We start from the raw sequence: 15,420 nt of genomic DNA, 5'->3' as shown, positions 1-15,420 counted from the left end.
CCCCCCCTTTTATTTTTTTTTTTTTTTTTTTTTTTTTTGCGGTACGCAGGCCTCTCACTGTTGTGGCCTCTCCTGTTGCGGAGCACAGGCTCCAGACGCGCAGGCTCAGCGGCCATGGCTCACGGGCCCAGCCGCTCCGCGGCATGTGGGATCCTCCCGGACTGGGGCACGAACCCATGTCCCCTGCATCGGCAGGCGGACTCTCAACCACTGCGCCACCAGGGAAGCCCACATCTTGTAAATTTTTAATAGCCATGCATTGATTTTTATGCTTACCTTTTGTTTAGGCAAGCAACACTGGTTTTCCACTTCAGTGCTAATAGAAAGTTTCTTTTTGAAAAATAAGCAAAAACAAAGTAGGTCAATTGAAAGAAAAATAATAAGCAAATAATAATAATGTAGACATAGATAGCTGTGGACATTCAGTGCATGTATTATGCCAATGACTGAAGTATGGGAAACATTAGTATATATACAGAACTTTTTCTCCCCAAGGAGCGGTAAAAACCAATAACTCTGTTATTGCTCGTCCATAGGTTTATCTCTGGCAAGCTAAATATTATGTCTCTCATTGTGTGAATGGTAAAGCTTGTAGCCAGATTGTCAAATGGATCTGTAATAAGATCCTAGAATCCTCAGCTTCTGGCCAAAAACACCTGTTCTCTAGACATACTGTGTCTCGTGGCGAAGGTTGAAAACCAGCATTCCAGGACATTGGTCCACTGTATTGCTCTCTGTTTCAGAGACAGACACACAAAGGTGGGGTTAATATGAAAATCACTTCTCCCCGACTTGGCAGGGCTGATTGTCCTCGAGAACACAGGGGGCCATTCTCCATGGTCATCCAAGTCCAGCTGGCTCCAGGGAGCACCAGCCATCTCTCTGGGGCCAGAGTTTCCCCAGTTGATTTCCACATGTACCCATGTGTAAAGCGGCGGCTGGTCCCTCGTTCGGATGACTGCTTGGTCTTCCCGTTAGCTGCCAACTTCAGCCAGAGATAATTATTAAATGCCTATATTGTCCACTCAACCTTTTCAATTATTTTTTTCTAGGCCAAAGAGAAAGATCAGGGTTTTGATGCTGATCGAGATGCCAAAAAGCTGAACAAAGCCTGCAAAGGAATGGGTATGAAAGATATTTTGTTTGCTAATTTACTACTGAAGTTGATTAAACTTGATCTCATGTCCAACTTTCCCACGATCTTAGGAAGATGACTTCCCACTTATCTCGTATCTTCCAAGCTAAGTTGATCACTTTTAAGGTTCCCTTTATAAAAGTTCCCAAAGTTATAAGCAGGTCCTATTACTTGTCAGGATTCAACATAACAGCTAGAAATTTAATATTATGACATTTAATTTGAACTTGAGATGGGGGAAACTTCATGAGAAGTGTCATTCATACAATTCTAATGTCATCTAAACCCTCTGATGCCTTTTATGGGAGTTGGTAGGGAATCAGGGCTGATGAGAACTGGATTAGGGACCTGGAAGCTGTATCTACGAGCAGAGCAAGTGGAGATAAAACTGTGGCCAAGGTTGAGAATCAAGAGGCAACACTGGAGCAACTATTTACATCCAGGCCTAAGTGCATGGCCAAGGATGGGTGACTAAGCAAGAGATCAGGAGTAAGGTAAACCCAGGAACAAGGTGAGATGAGGGAGGGAGCGTCTAGGGCTAGGGCCATGAAAAGAGGCTCTGGAACCCAAGGAAGTCACTGATAAAACAAGGTTCTAGTCCCAGAAGCTTGGAAGAAGGTGGAATTTGAAGCTCAGATGGAAGGATTTACCTTGAGTGGGAGGGCAGAGGGGAGGGAGGGAAGACTGAGTGCAAAAATAGATACATTCATGGGTGTTGTAAGAGGAGAAGGCTGAAGGCGGTCATGCCTAGTAATGGGACATGGCTCCATGAGTGTGAGGCAAAGTTACCTGCTAAAGACATGGGTTTGACAGTGGAGTATGGAGTTTGGGTGATAATTTGGAATACTAGCTCTTGAGTGGAAAAGAAGGCGGAGGTGGCCAGTATCGACTTCTCATGCTGAGAGCCCTACTGAATAAGAGAAGAAAAAGGAGGAGGCCAAAGAACAAACTTACCTGCCTTCAATGGTATCTTAAGTTCTGGAACTGTACAGAAAAGGCAGCTTTCTAATAATAGGTAATGTTTATTGAACTCTTTTGCCATACATTTTGCATGCATTACTTCATTTGACAATAGCAAACCTCATTTAATCCTAATTTTCCAGATGATTAAAGTGAGGCTCAGAGGGGCTAAATGACTTGTCTGGACTCACACATCTAGTGAGTAGGTGGTCCAGCTAGCATTAAGCCCAGGCAGGAATTAATTTCCTGCTCTTGACCACCAGCTGATGACCTTCCTAGCTTAGGGCAGCTTTCATCTCCATGGGGGCCTTCAGAGCTCTTTAACACACATCTCACATTCACTCAACAAAGCAACAAACACTTATTAAGCACCTTCTCTGGAGGGTCATGTGTGACATGTTTAGGGACCTGCACTTTATTCTGAAACAAGGTGGAATCGAGCAAGAATTCATCTGGAAAGCAGCACAGAGAGTTGACGGGAGGACGGTGGGAAGGGAGATAGGGGGACAAGTTCGGAGGTGACCAGGGGACAGATGATGAGGCTGCTGGGCAGTGAGTACAGACAAGAAGGAAAAGATTTGAGGCATTAATGGTCAGACACCACAGGGGTTGGTCACAGACCAGTCGGCGTGCGAGGTAAAGTGAGAAGTCAGAAAGAACCCCCAGGTTTCTGTCTCAGGGAACGAGATAGGTGTTATCATTCATCGAGAAAAGGAGTATAAAAGGAGCCTCCAGTGTGCTGGTGAAAGTGTAGGGCTTACTTTAGACATGTTGAATTCAAGTGTCTGAGAAAATCCAATGGAATGATCCACGTTAGTAGAAATATGTCTAGAACCCGGGAGAGAGACGTGGACAGAGACGGTCGACTTGGGAGACACCAACACGTGGGTGGTGGTTGAAGCTATGGGTGAGGATGCGCTCACCCAGGAAGTCTGTGTAAAGAGAGGAGAGATGCAGGAAATCCCAGCATTTAAAGCAAATGTAAAAGTGAGACCAGGAAGGAGTGGCCAAAGAGACAAGATGGGAAACAGGAGAGAATGTGTCTCCAGAAGTAAAGGGAAAAGAGAGTTCCCAGAAGAAAGGAGTGGGAACCAGTATAAAACCCTATCCACCCTGAGGTCAAGTAAGATGAAGAGTGAGAGCTGGATTTTACAGCTAAGAATAAATTGACCATCTCTGCCAGAGTGGTTCTCAGCAGACAGCTGGAAGTAGAAGGCTCATTGCCCTTCACTGGGGTGAAAATGGGGATGAGGTTCTATCCCATCAGAGAAGAGAGAGGCTCACAGCTGACAGAATGTTGAGGTGACGGGAGACTAGACACATAAAGAGGGAGTCCACTGAAAGGGAGAGCTTGTAAATACAGGAGGGAAAGGGGGTTGCTGACAAAAACAAGATTTTAGAAAGCCTGGAGGAGGGGGAAGTTCAAACCACAGATATCAGGATTGACCTTGAATGGAAAGAGGAGGTGCGACTGAGAGCTGGAATTGATACATTCTTGGGGGTAACAGGGGCAGAACGTTGAAGGAGCTCTGGCCTGGCAATGTGACATTGCTCAGTAAGGTGGGAGGCGAGGTTATTTGCTCCAAGTGTTGGGTTTGACGACGTAGTATGAGGTGTGAGTGGTGCTTTGGCATAGACGTTGAGTAGAGATGACCAGGAAATGACTGCTGGTCCCCTGTGAGGTCTCCGTTGCCTAGAGAGACCATGATTTCACATTGGCTCAGCCCACACGGCTCTGTGATTTTCTCCTGCAGCCTAAAGGGAGGACAGGGGAAATGGATGTTAGGTTGACCCCGGGTTTGCTGATCAGGGGTTCCAGAGGAACAAGAAAGTGAGGGCATTTGAGGGGGCATTACCTTGGGAGAAAAAAGATAGAGGGACCAAGGGGCAAGGTTGATTAATTTCCTCAACTTTATTTTCTTACATCTACTGGGGAACTTTTAATATTCTAGGCATTGAGCCAAGCGCTTTATATACAAAATCTCATTAAGTTATTCTCACAAAAATCCACTTTTCAGATGAGGAAAGAGGCTGTGACAAGTTAAGTAGCCCAAAGCCACAACCCCGTAAGTGGTGAACACTGGGATGGAACCAATTCCTATCATTGCCTGAAGCACAGAGGCAGCGGGTGGGACAGGGCTGAGAAGAAATGGCCGGTAGGAGTCATCTCAGTCCACAGGCTATTTTATTAAATTTTCCTTTTCCTTATCGTGCTATAATTCACCTAGCATAAAATCCACCCTCTGACAGCGTATAATTTAGTGGCGTTTAGTATATTCACAGGATTGTGTAATCATTACCTCTAATTCCAGAATATTTTCATCACCTAAAAGAAACCCCACATAGATTCACAGCCACTCCCGCTTTATCCTCCCTTCAGGTCCAGTCAATCACTGGTCCACTTTCTGTCTCTATGGATTTGCCTATTCTGGGCGTTTCATGCACCTGGAATTATACAATAGGTGGCCTCTTGCGTCTGGCTTCTTTCACTTGGCGTAATGTTTTATGAAGACAAGTGCCAGATTTTTACTTAGAGGTAAATCAGTGCAGATTTACTTTCCTAGGAATGGGTACTGTGGTAGAATACAGATGGCCATAAACTCTTTGTGTGACTCCAGAGAAAAGAACTGGGATCCACAGCGGAAGTTCTAGGAAGACATCTTTTGCTTCTGTATAAGGAACTATCTAACTATAGAACAGTCTGCCTTGCCCAAGAAATGCTGAAGTCCCAAAGGAGCTGGGGTGGGAGACAATCTGGTAGGAAAGTGGTAGAAGGGATTTCTACAGAGTAAGTATTGTTGAATAAATGGGTGGGGTGGGGCTGGGAATGAAGGATGACAAGCAGGTTGGTTTGGGGGCATCAGAGGAAAGCTCAGCAGAGAGGAGCTGGTCCTTGCTCACGTCCTGGCTAATCCTGTATTCGGACAACAGCTGTTGGGAGGTATGTTTGCCTGCAAGTGTCAGGATGTTTATAGTTCTGAGCTGTGCTGAGCGGCTGAGCCAGCCTCACAGGTGTCTCCCTGCTGCCTCTCGAGTGAGGGCCTGGCATCTGGATGTGGGTTGGAGACAGGAGCTGCAGTGGGTGTGGGAATGAGTCAGCTGTGGTTTATGATAAATCCCCAAGCTCTTAGCCACCACACTAGTTTAGTTCGCCAAGCACAGATGGAGCACCTACTGAATGCCAGCCCTGCCGTGTACTCCACCCCCTCCTGTGGGTGCGGCCACAAGGCGAGGCCATTCTTGTGCTGGTGACTGTTGGAGAGCCGCTTCTAGGTGCCAAGCTCTGTGCTGGGTACCACACGTACATCACCTTGTGTAACCCTACCAACACCCCTGTAAAGTTGTACTGTAATGACAACAGATGAGAGTGCCGAGGCTCAGAGGTTAAATACTTGCCCAAGGTCAAAAAGATATGAGATGAGGGTAGGGTGGCTGCAACCTAGGGCCATCTCGAAAAGATATCATTTGGATGAAGGTCTAGAATTCCCACCTCTACTAACAAGAGCAAGACCAAGCAGAATCGTACCATTGGCAAAAGTCGTCTGCAAGATCTCGTTGCTATACCAGCCCTGCAAGGTCTGGATTTAAATGTCTAGGGCCATGCTGTCCAACAGCCACCAAGGTGAGGCATACAGATCACTTTTAATATTTTTTTAAACAGACCTCTCTCAAACCGCTTTTTTTTTTTTGGCCACGAGGCATGTGGGATCTTTGTTCCCCGACCAGGGATCATACCCCCACCCCCTGCATTGGAAGCTCAGAGTCTTAACCACTGGACTACCAGGGAAGTCCCTATTTTTAATTTTTGAGAAGCCAAATTTTTTTTTAATGCTGGTGAAATTAATTTTAATTATACTTTAGCTAACTCAATACTGTATCAAAAATATCATTTCAACAGATAGTCAATATCAAAGTTATTCATGAGATACTTGACGTCCCGTTTTTTGAATTAAGTCTCCAAAAGACCGTATGTAGTCTATGCTTGCAGAGCATTTCAACTTGACCAGCCACGCTTTGAGTCCTCAATAGCCACATGCATCCACTGTATCAGGTAGAGTGAGGTCAGAGGCCCTAGGCATCAAGAAGTTTATGTGCACTCCTCAGCCATTCACCCACCTGTGCAAGTCAAAGTAATAAGAATGCTGTACCATAAAATAATATTTGATTCTTACAAATATCATAAAACTGACAATTTCCTTGTTTGTGGTTTCTTTGGTGCCCCTGCTTTCCTGGTTCCTGAGAACCTGCTTGGTCTGGGTCTTGGTTAACCCAGAACCCCTGACGCTGACACTGTCAGGCCCTCCTCTCAGGGCTCCATGCCCACCCTGTTGCCCCCATCCCAGCAAGGCCCTTCTGAAGATGACGTGTGGATAGTGTGTGGACCCCAACATTCATTATCCTCTCTTTTTTTTTTTTTTTTTCTCGGTACGCGGGCCTCTCACTGTTGTGTCCTCTCCCGTTGCGGAGCACAGGCTCCGGACACGCAGGCTCAGCGGCCATGGCTCACGGGCCCAGCCGCTCCACGGCACGTGGGATCTTCCCAGACCGGGGCACAAACCCGTGTCCCCTGCATCGGCAGGCAGACTCTCAACCACTGCGCCACCAGGGAAGCCCCTATTATCCTCTCTGAAATGTAAGAGGATGTTTGTCATTCTCCCTCCGAGAAACACAGAAACAGGGGCTTAGAGGGAAAAACAGGGGCTTAGAGCTGCTATGGGCAGAGACGGCTGTGGCTGGCTTTGGGGCCTGCTGGGAAGCGGCTCACTCATTAGGCACCAGAGTCCCAGGGGTATCGGGGAGGGAACTTCAAACCCAGAGGTCCCCACCCTGCTGAGACTCAGCTCGGTGTGTTCCCAGAAAATGGCTGGAAGAGCCAAAGCCAGGAGGCCCTGTGGCACTCCCGGGGTTGACGGTCACCCAGTTCTGACCTCTACTGTGTAATTACTGCGTCAGATGAACAGAGCTGAGGTTCCTTCCTTTCTCAGTTTTTTAAAAAGTCTTTCCCAGAACCACTGGGGACTGGCCCGAGTGCCTCAAATCACTGTAAATGTTTACAGGAAAGCGTTCCACCGCACGGACTGCTTATATGACACACATACTGTGAAATGTAAAATGAGGTCACTGTTTGCTAAATCGCTTCTCAGTCGGGTAGTGGGGACAGCTCCCCGGATAAACCTGATACCCGGACTCAAAGGGCTCGAGAGAAATCTAGTCATTTCCAGGCTCTCCCCGACCTCCAGGCTGCTGCTGGGACATCCCCAGACTGCTTTGCTTTCTGCTCTCCTTTTAAAAAAAACACTCAGGAAGGAAAGTCTAAAACACCTTATTTTTAAAATTTTAACTCAATTTTCCTGAATTATGCAGATATGGGTTGACTATAGCGACAGAGTAGAGGATTTCCTATTGGTCCCTGCTACGTACAGGCCACGTGAGTAGCACACACAGCTTACAACTAAGCAGAGACCAGCTCCATCATAATGCAGTGCAAACTTCTCCATGCATGCATTTCCACATTCGTTCACTCAGCAGGTCAAGTCTGATGAACACTGAGAGCCTTCTCTGTGGATATTGCAATGAGCAAAGCCCCCTGCCCCCATGGGACTTGCAGTGTGGGGTGGCAGAGACAGGACAGAGGAGGAGGACAGGTAATGTGAGGGACACCGGCAGGTGTCCCAGGAAAGTCCAGCGAGTTGAGTCCTGAAAGAAGAATGGGAATAAAGGTGAGGGCTGAAGCTAAAGATGTTGCAGGCAGAGGCAAGAGACCAGGCTGTTATTCTGGATTTGAAGGAGCCTAGATGGAAAGGTTCAGGCTGATCTGCTCCACAGAAAGGCCACTCTGGAGACTGTGAATGCTGATTGGAAAAGGTGAGAGTAAGACAGGAACACCATCTGGGGATCAGCTCTGGTGAATGATACAACAGAGGTGAGGATGGAGAGCGATGGGTGGGTCTCAGGGCTACCAAGGAGGTGAATGGTGAGGTCTTCAAATTAGATGTGGGGCGAGGGGAAAGAGAGAGCCAGGGGTGAGCACCCGCACCCCTCCATTCCTGGCTGGCACAATACAGTGAATGGGCCACCTGGGAGGCAGGAAGCCTCCTTCCAGAGATGACAACTGTAAGGGTAAAGGTCTGAGATGCGGAGGCCCTAGACCTGGGCTGGAGCAGCCCATGTGAAAAAAAAAAAAGTTGGGGGACTGGATTCAGAGATTTTTTTTTTTTTTTTTTTTGCGGTACGCGGGCCTCTCACCACTGTGGCCTCTCCCGTTGCGGAGCACAGGCCCCGGACGCGCAGGCTCAGCGGCCATGGCCCACGGGCCCAGCCGCTCCGCGGCATGTGGGATCCTCCTGGACCGGGGCACGAACCCACGTCCCCCGCACCGGCAGGCGGACTCTCAACCACTGCGCCACCAGGGAAGCCCCAGAGATTTTTTATGAGAAAAAGAAATCCCTTTTGAGGTGAGATTTCTGGCACTCCCCTGGTTAAAAAGAAACAATGTCACAGAGGAAGTAACTGGATACACAGTACGCAGGTGAGGCTACAGGAGGAAATGAAGAGGAAGGACAGAAATAAGTGCTGGAAGTGAGCCGGAATGAGGCAGGCAACGAACGCTGACTATTTTTGCAAGTGAACTCATCCTAGAATTTTCTGTTTCTCCAACTGGAATCAGAGAGCTAGATCTTCCCAGAACCGTAAAGGTGGAACTAGTCCTTGAGACTAGGTGAACAGTCCACGGACACAGAGCTGATGGCTGTCCTAGGAGCAGCGCACAGCTCTCTCACCCCTGGGTCAGAGCAGTCTTTCTAAGTCCCAGCACTGGCTTTCCAAACGTGGCACTGAGGGCTGGGGCCAGAGTCAAACGCTTGAAGTCTTTGGCAACACCCCTTTTCTTCCCTTCCCCGTCTCCAGCCAGGTCCCTCTTCAGCCCTTCCCGCAACCTTGACCCAGATTTCTCCTGTTCCCAACCCGTCTATCAAAATGCATCTGCCCCGTGTTTTGTTCCTTCAGGATCCTGATCTCTCAGCGGAACAGGAGCTAACGTACAAGTCCAACTAATTCAATTCCACTGAAAAATTGCCAAGTGTGCTATTTACAGGCAGCAGACATTGAGAGGAGGGCCAGGAACAGGCTAATGTAGGAAATCTCCAGACTTTGGGCTGTGAAGAGGGGTTTTTTTTATTCCTTTCTTGAAGTCTTGAGATACTGCTGAGGACAGTGGATGGACTGGCTTCCTAGGGCTGCCATAACAAAGTACCACACACTGGGTGTCTTTAAACAGACATTTATTGTCTCTCAATGCCGGAGGCCAGGAGTCTGAAACCAAGAAGTCAGCAGGCCATCCTCCCGCAAGGTGCTAGGGAAGGACCATTCTATGCCTCTCTTCTAGCTTCTGGTAGCCACAGGCGTTCCTTGGCTTGTAGATGCATCACTCCGATCCTCCGAACTCACACGGAGTTCTCCTGTGTCCCTTCACACCATCTCCCTCTGTGTGAGTCTCCCTCTGTGCCCCAATTTCCACTTTTTATAAAGACACCAGTTATACTGGATTAGGTCCCACCGTAATGATTTCATTTTCACTCGATTACTTACATACCTTAGAATGTGACCTATTTCCAAATAAGGTCACATTCTAAGGTACTGGGGGTTAAGACTTCAATGTATTCGGGGGAGACACAATTTAACACATAATAGTAGGTGTCCCGCAACAGCCAGGTTACAAGAGAGGAGTCAGATGGGAGGTCTGCCAGTGCCAGGATGGACAAAGTGATAATATCCGAACAGAGCTTTACTATTGTCTAGATACGAATTTTTAGAGTCTCTGTCTCATCCTCTCACAGCCCCTACGCGATCAGATTGTCATAACTTCCTTCTACCAGAGAGTAAAAGTGAGACTTGGAGCAGCACTGCCCAAAAGAAACATAATGCAAGCCACACATGGAATTTCCAAATTTCCAGAAGCCACATTTTTTAAAAGTAAAAAGAAACAAGTGAAATTAATTTTAATAATATATTTTGTTTAGTTAAAGACATTAACATTCTAACGGGTAATCAGTATAAAAATTATTGAGCTAGTGCTTCCCTGGTGGCGCAGTGGTTAAGAATCCGCCTGCCGATGCAGGGGACACGGCTTCAAGCCCTGGTCCGGGAAGATCCCACATGCCGCAGAGCAACTAAGCCCGTGCGCCACAACTACCGAGCCTGCGCTCTAGAGCCCTCCAGCCACAACTACTGAAACCCGCGTGCCTAGAGCCCGTGGTCTACAAGAGAAGCCACCGCCGTGAGAAGCCTGCACACCGCAACAACGATCCAATGCAGCCAAAAATAAATCAATAAAACAAATAATTTTTTTAAAATTAAAAAAAATTATTGAGATATTCTACACCCTTTTTTTACACCAAGTCTTTGAAATCCAGTATGCATTTCACAAAAACACATAACTATTAAAACCTTAAACGGTCCTAAAATGATCTTTCATTCCTTCAGTGGTATGCATAGTACCACACCCTAGAAGAGCAGATCTGACAGGCAAGACGGACCCAACAGCCCCACTCACCCAAGGAAGACGGCAGTACATGGCACCTAATAGTACACACTACCTTTCAGTGACCGCTCCCTATGGCCTAGGTACCAAGCTTAGAATGTCACATACATGCAGTCTTATGTATATATTATATAATCTGATGAAAGCTTACCTAACATGCAGTGACTCTAGAGATATATAAGCAATGCTCTTTAGAGGAACGGCGGGAGCAGGAACGTAATGTTTCAGGATTTCTGAAAGTGCCTGACCTACCGACAAATGTGGCTCCAGTGAGGTGAGTGAGGCTGGGTGTGTTTGTGGGCAGAGATGGGTCTAGAAGAGCAGTTTGAGACCGTGCTTCAGGAAGTCTCAATGTCACACTAAGGGACAATGATTTAGTTCTGGAAATCACGAAGCATCACTAGAGGTTTTAAAATTAGGGAGTGAAATGAGCACACGCGTACTTCCAGATGATGATTCTGACGGCAGTGTGGAAGGTAGGCTGCAGAGACCAGAGCCTGGTGTCAGGGAGGATGAAAACGCGCAGGCCTCTTACGCAGGGGCAGGGGGAATGAAGAGGGCGGAGTCATCTCGTAGCTGAGACAGATGGGCGTGGCGGTGTCGGAAAATAAAAGCAAACGGAAGGTGGGCCCTCAAAAGTGACTTTGGATTTTCTAATTCAGGTGATGCCACACACTGAGATGAAATTAACGGGGTGGGGAGTGGATTCAAGGATAGACGGGATGAGCTCTGCTTTAGCTCCGTGGGGAATTGAAAGGCCTTGGGATCTCCATGGGAAGCTGGCCACAGGCAGCTGGAAATAGGATCTAAACTCAGGAAGGGTAAGGGCTGGAGGTGCTAGTTTAGGATGCATCAGCCAAAGGGCAATGGCCACGGGTTGGGGTGGGGGGAGTGATGGCAATTAGCAAGGAGACCTGGCAGCTGAGTGTAGAGGGCAGGTAGAAGAAGGGCTGATGGGGGATGCTGAGAGGGAGATGGTGGAGGGGCTGAAGGGAGGAACGGAGGACAGAGGCAAAGCACTCAAGCAGAGAACAGTCAACAAATTCCAATACTGCCGAACAGTAAGGTACATGCGGGAACGAAGAAGAGGGTCTGAGCTGTGCCTCAGTTTCCTCCTCTGTAAATACGAGTTTGAGCCAGAAGGCTTCTGATGCTCCTTCCAGCTCAGTCACTGGGGTGACAGCCCAGGGACAGTGGCCTCAGCACAAGTCTTGCCTGGATCTGAGGCAGCCCTGGGGCACTTGGTCATGTATGCTCCCCGGTGTCCCAGGACCCATGTGCACCTCAGGGCAACCATGGACCCCTACTTGGATTTCATTCTCACAATAGCCTTGTCTATTATCACCCCCATCTTATAGGTGGGAAAACTGAGGCTTGGTGAGGCTAATTATTTGCCCGATGTCATAGGGTTTAAGGGATTTGAATCCAGTCCGAAGAAACTGAATTCAGGGTTCGCTGATCAAATAGTCTTTCTCACCCTCACACCTGCAACACCTGGGTCATCTTTCCAATCCTGTCTCCAGGTTCAAAAAATGATACGCTCCCCTTCTTTCTTAGTCATTATCATTTCAGTGCTGATCAAATACCTACAATGAACAAGTATTACTATGAACATCAGGGGAAAAATCGTTTTAGGAAGAGTGTGATTCAAAAGAGTTTAAAGGGGAACTGCCCCACATGCTCCCAATTAGGACTTCTCTCCTGAGATTAACAAGTTTATGGATGCGCTTGATACTATAGCAATTTGGGTCTATATCTTTTTCTTTTTTTTTTTGCGGTACGCGGGCCTCTCACTGTTGCGGCCTCTCCCACTGCGGAGCACAGGCTCCGGACGTGCGGGCTCAGCGGCCATGGCTCACGGGCCCAGCCACTCCGCGGCATGTGGGATCTTCCCGGACCGGGGCACGAACCCGTGTCCCCTGCATCGGCAGGCGGGCTCTCAACCACTGCGCCACCAGGGAAGCCCTGGGTTTATATCTTAATCTCTTCCACTCCATTTTAAGTACTTGCAGACCAAGGAACACACCATATTTTTTTTTTTTACCGTTTTTTTGAGGTATAAGTCACACACCATACAATTCACCCATTTAAAGTGTTCAATTCAGTTGTTTTTAATGTATTCACAGAAATATGAAACCATCACCACAATTTAAAACATTTTCATCACTTTAAAAAGAAACCTCCTACACTTTAGCTATCACACCTCTGCCCACCCCCTCCCCAGCCACTATTCTACTTTCTGTCTCTATAGATTTCCCTATTCTGGACTTCCATATGAATGGAATCATAATATGTGGTCTTCTGTGACTGGCTTCTTTCACTTAGCAAAATGTGTTTACGGTCCATCCCATTCATACTGTAGAATGTGTCAGTACTTCATTCCTTTTTCTGGCCAAGTAATATTCCACTGTATGGATATAGCACCTTTTAATTATCCATTGTCCACTGATGGACATTCAGGTGGTTTGCACATTTTGACTATTATGAATGATGCTGCTATGAACATCTGAATACAAGTTTTGTGTAGACATAAGTTTTCATTTCTCTTGCATTTATGCCAAGGAGTGAAATTAAGGAATAGACCATATTCGTTCCTCTTTCCACTACAGTGCCTAGCGTTGCGCTTCATGCAGTGTGAGGCCTCAGTGGGTGTTTGTCGAGTGAGTGAAAAGAATACAGTTCTCAGCATAAGATATTACAGCCAAAGGGTCCACCTAGGTTCCACCAAAGCCGGTGACCACCACCCTGGCTTCCCCAGATTGACTAAAATAAACGTCCATCTTGTTTCTTGCTCATTGTGATTTTGCCTCTTTCTCCTGCACTTCAGGAACTGATGAAGCCACCATCATTCAAATCCTATCAAGCAGGACATCGAATGAGAGGCAACAAATAAAACAAAAGTACAAGACAACGTATGGCAAGGTGACGCTGAGGGTCCTCGGCCGTGTGCGCACGGCCTTGGTCTTGACTGTCTCTTCTGCTTCTTTATGTTCCCAAGACAGTGAAGACTATCCTTAAAGCTTTATTGAAATAGCCCAAGAGAAACAAAATGAAACAACCATTTAAAACTTTAATTGACTTCAGAAAAACTGAAATGGCCTTGTTAACAGCCTGTAAAATCAATACTGGTTAACTCATTATTTTTCCAACTGACTTCTTTTTAAGTTGATTCCTCAGTCTTTTTTTCCCACTCATTTGGATTAATTCCACATATTAACTTATAGATAGGCCAGGGATTTGAAAACCAGTTTTCACAGGTGGGTCTTTATGTAAGAATTCTTCATTTATTCAGATGTCTTCAAGAATGATATATTCTTCATAAGTGACTGTTACAAAAACTAAAAAACCAAAACCAAAAAACCCTCCATTTCGTTAAGCATCAACGCCTTTTTCTTTCTTTGCGTATCTTTTCTTTCATTCTTCTTGTTGATGGTGTTACATTTAGAAATCTTTAAGAATGTGTTAGGCTTTCTGTTTTCTTTATTAATATAGCATGAACACGATTTAACATTTTCTTAATGTCATTAGAATTATCAGTTTGCCAAATAAATATGAATTATTATGCTGCGTTCTAATCCAAATTTATACTTCCTTTACAGTTTCAGTAACTCTATGTATAAATAGATATAGAGATAGAGGTGGATTTTCTTACTTATTTGTCACTGGGGAAGCAACAATCTCTCTAGGCCTTGGTCTCCTCACAAAATGAAAATGGTAATTTGCCTCCCTTCTCGGGCTGCTGTGAGAATCAAGCAGGGTAATGCTGGCACCTACCAGTAAAGGGAGGCTGTGATAGGTGTGATTGTCTCCACCTTACAGAGAGAAAAAGTGGAGCGCATCTGTTTAAATGACTCATGCAAAAACCCCACACTTAGTAGGAAAAGGAACCAGCATTCAAATTGAAGTCTTCCATCTCCAGGGCCAGCCTCCACTCCTGAAGAATCCATTGCCATGAGAGGAGCTGTTTATTTATACATTAAACAGTCCAGACAGCTGTGCTTTTGTAGTTCTTCTGCTTCCCTCTTCACAATCAGGCTTGTCAATGTCACTCATTGATGACCCTGGTGAAAATAAGTGCAGCTTCAGTTCAGCTGCATTTAATTGAATTGAATGACATTGAACTTTCATCCTTGTCAGCACGCCTGACTATAGCATCCTCTCAAGTGCTGTGTCTACTTATATCCTACCGATACGGAAAGTCAGATACAGGCATCTTAAGCTTTGGTGTGAAATAAGTGTAAATGGGTTCAAAGTGAGGACTCAGGGGCTCTGTGAAAGCATGCTCTAGCACAAAACTCTGCAACACCTACATCTGCCAATCATTTGCTTACTTTCCAATTCTCAGCTGTGTATCAAACAGCTGGGACTGCCAAAGAAGTGATCGAGAATCACGCCACAAAGCTAGAAGACGTTAGAGACAATCAAATCTAAAGTCAGCTGAGCTCCAAAGAGAATAAGTATCCCAAGGTGACACAGCTAGTTAGCAGGAAACCAGGATTAGAGCCGAAGAATCCTGAGCTGGCTCCTAGGTCCAAACAGAATGTAAACACACGAGGATTTGTTTTCATCCTTGTGACGTACGAGAGCAGCCAGCTGGGATTTCTCTTCTCTACAGTTCTATATAATGCCCATCTGACTTGGAAAAATATTTCCAGTCTTCAGGTAGATCCACACCAGAGTACTGACCAAAGGCCTGTCTTCACAAGATCAGGTTAGACGCAGCAGCTGCCATGGGATGGAGCCAGTAATATCACAACCTGCTATTAAGACTGCAGATCCCAGGGCC

General features: G+C 46.4%; 1 protein-coding gene across 2 annotated transcripts in view; it reads left to right on the top strand.

The window, feature by feature from the left end:
- ANXA13 (annexin A13) overlaps window positions 1-15,420 on the top strand; it is a 57,112-nt gene that overhangs the window by 23,381 nt on the left and 18,311 nt on the right. For both annotated transcript variants that reach the window (XM_024741257.1, XM_024741256.1), the window contains 2 exons: window positions 1,053-1,125; window positions 13,462-13,556. In XM_024741257.1, coding sequence (XP_024597025.1) covers window positions 1,053-1,125; window positions 13,462-13,556 — 168 coding nt within the window. The remainder of the gene's footprint in view (window positions 1-1,052; window positions 1,126-13,461; window positions 13,557-15,420) is intronic.

Source organism: Neophocaena asiaeorientalis, unplaced genomic scaffold (assembly GCF_003031525.2).
Source record: "Neophocaena asiaeorientalis asiaeorientalis breed wild unplaced genomic scaffold, Neophocaena_asiaeorientalis_V1.1 scaffold177, whole genome shotgun sequence".
Lineage (NCBI taxonomy): Eukaryota > Metazoa > Chordata > Mammalia > Artiodactyla > Phocoenidae > Neophocaena > Neophocaena asiaeorientalis.
Note: the sequence above shows the minus strand (reverse complement) of the source record. Positions and strands in the feature narration are given on the sequence as shown.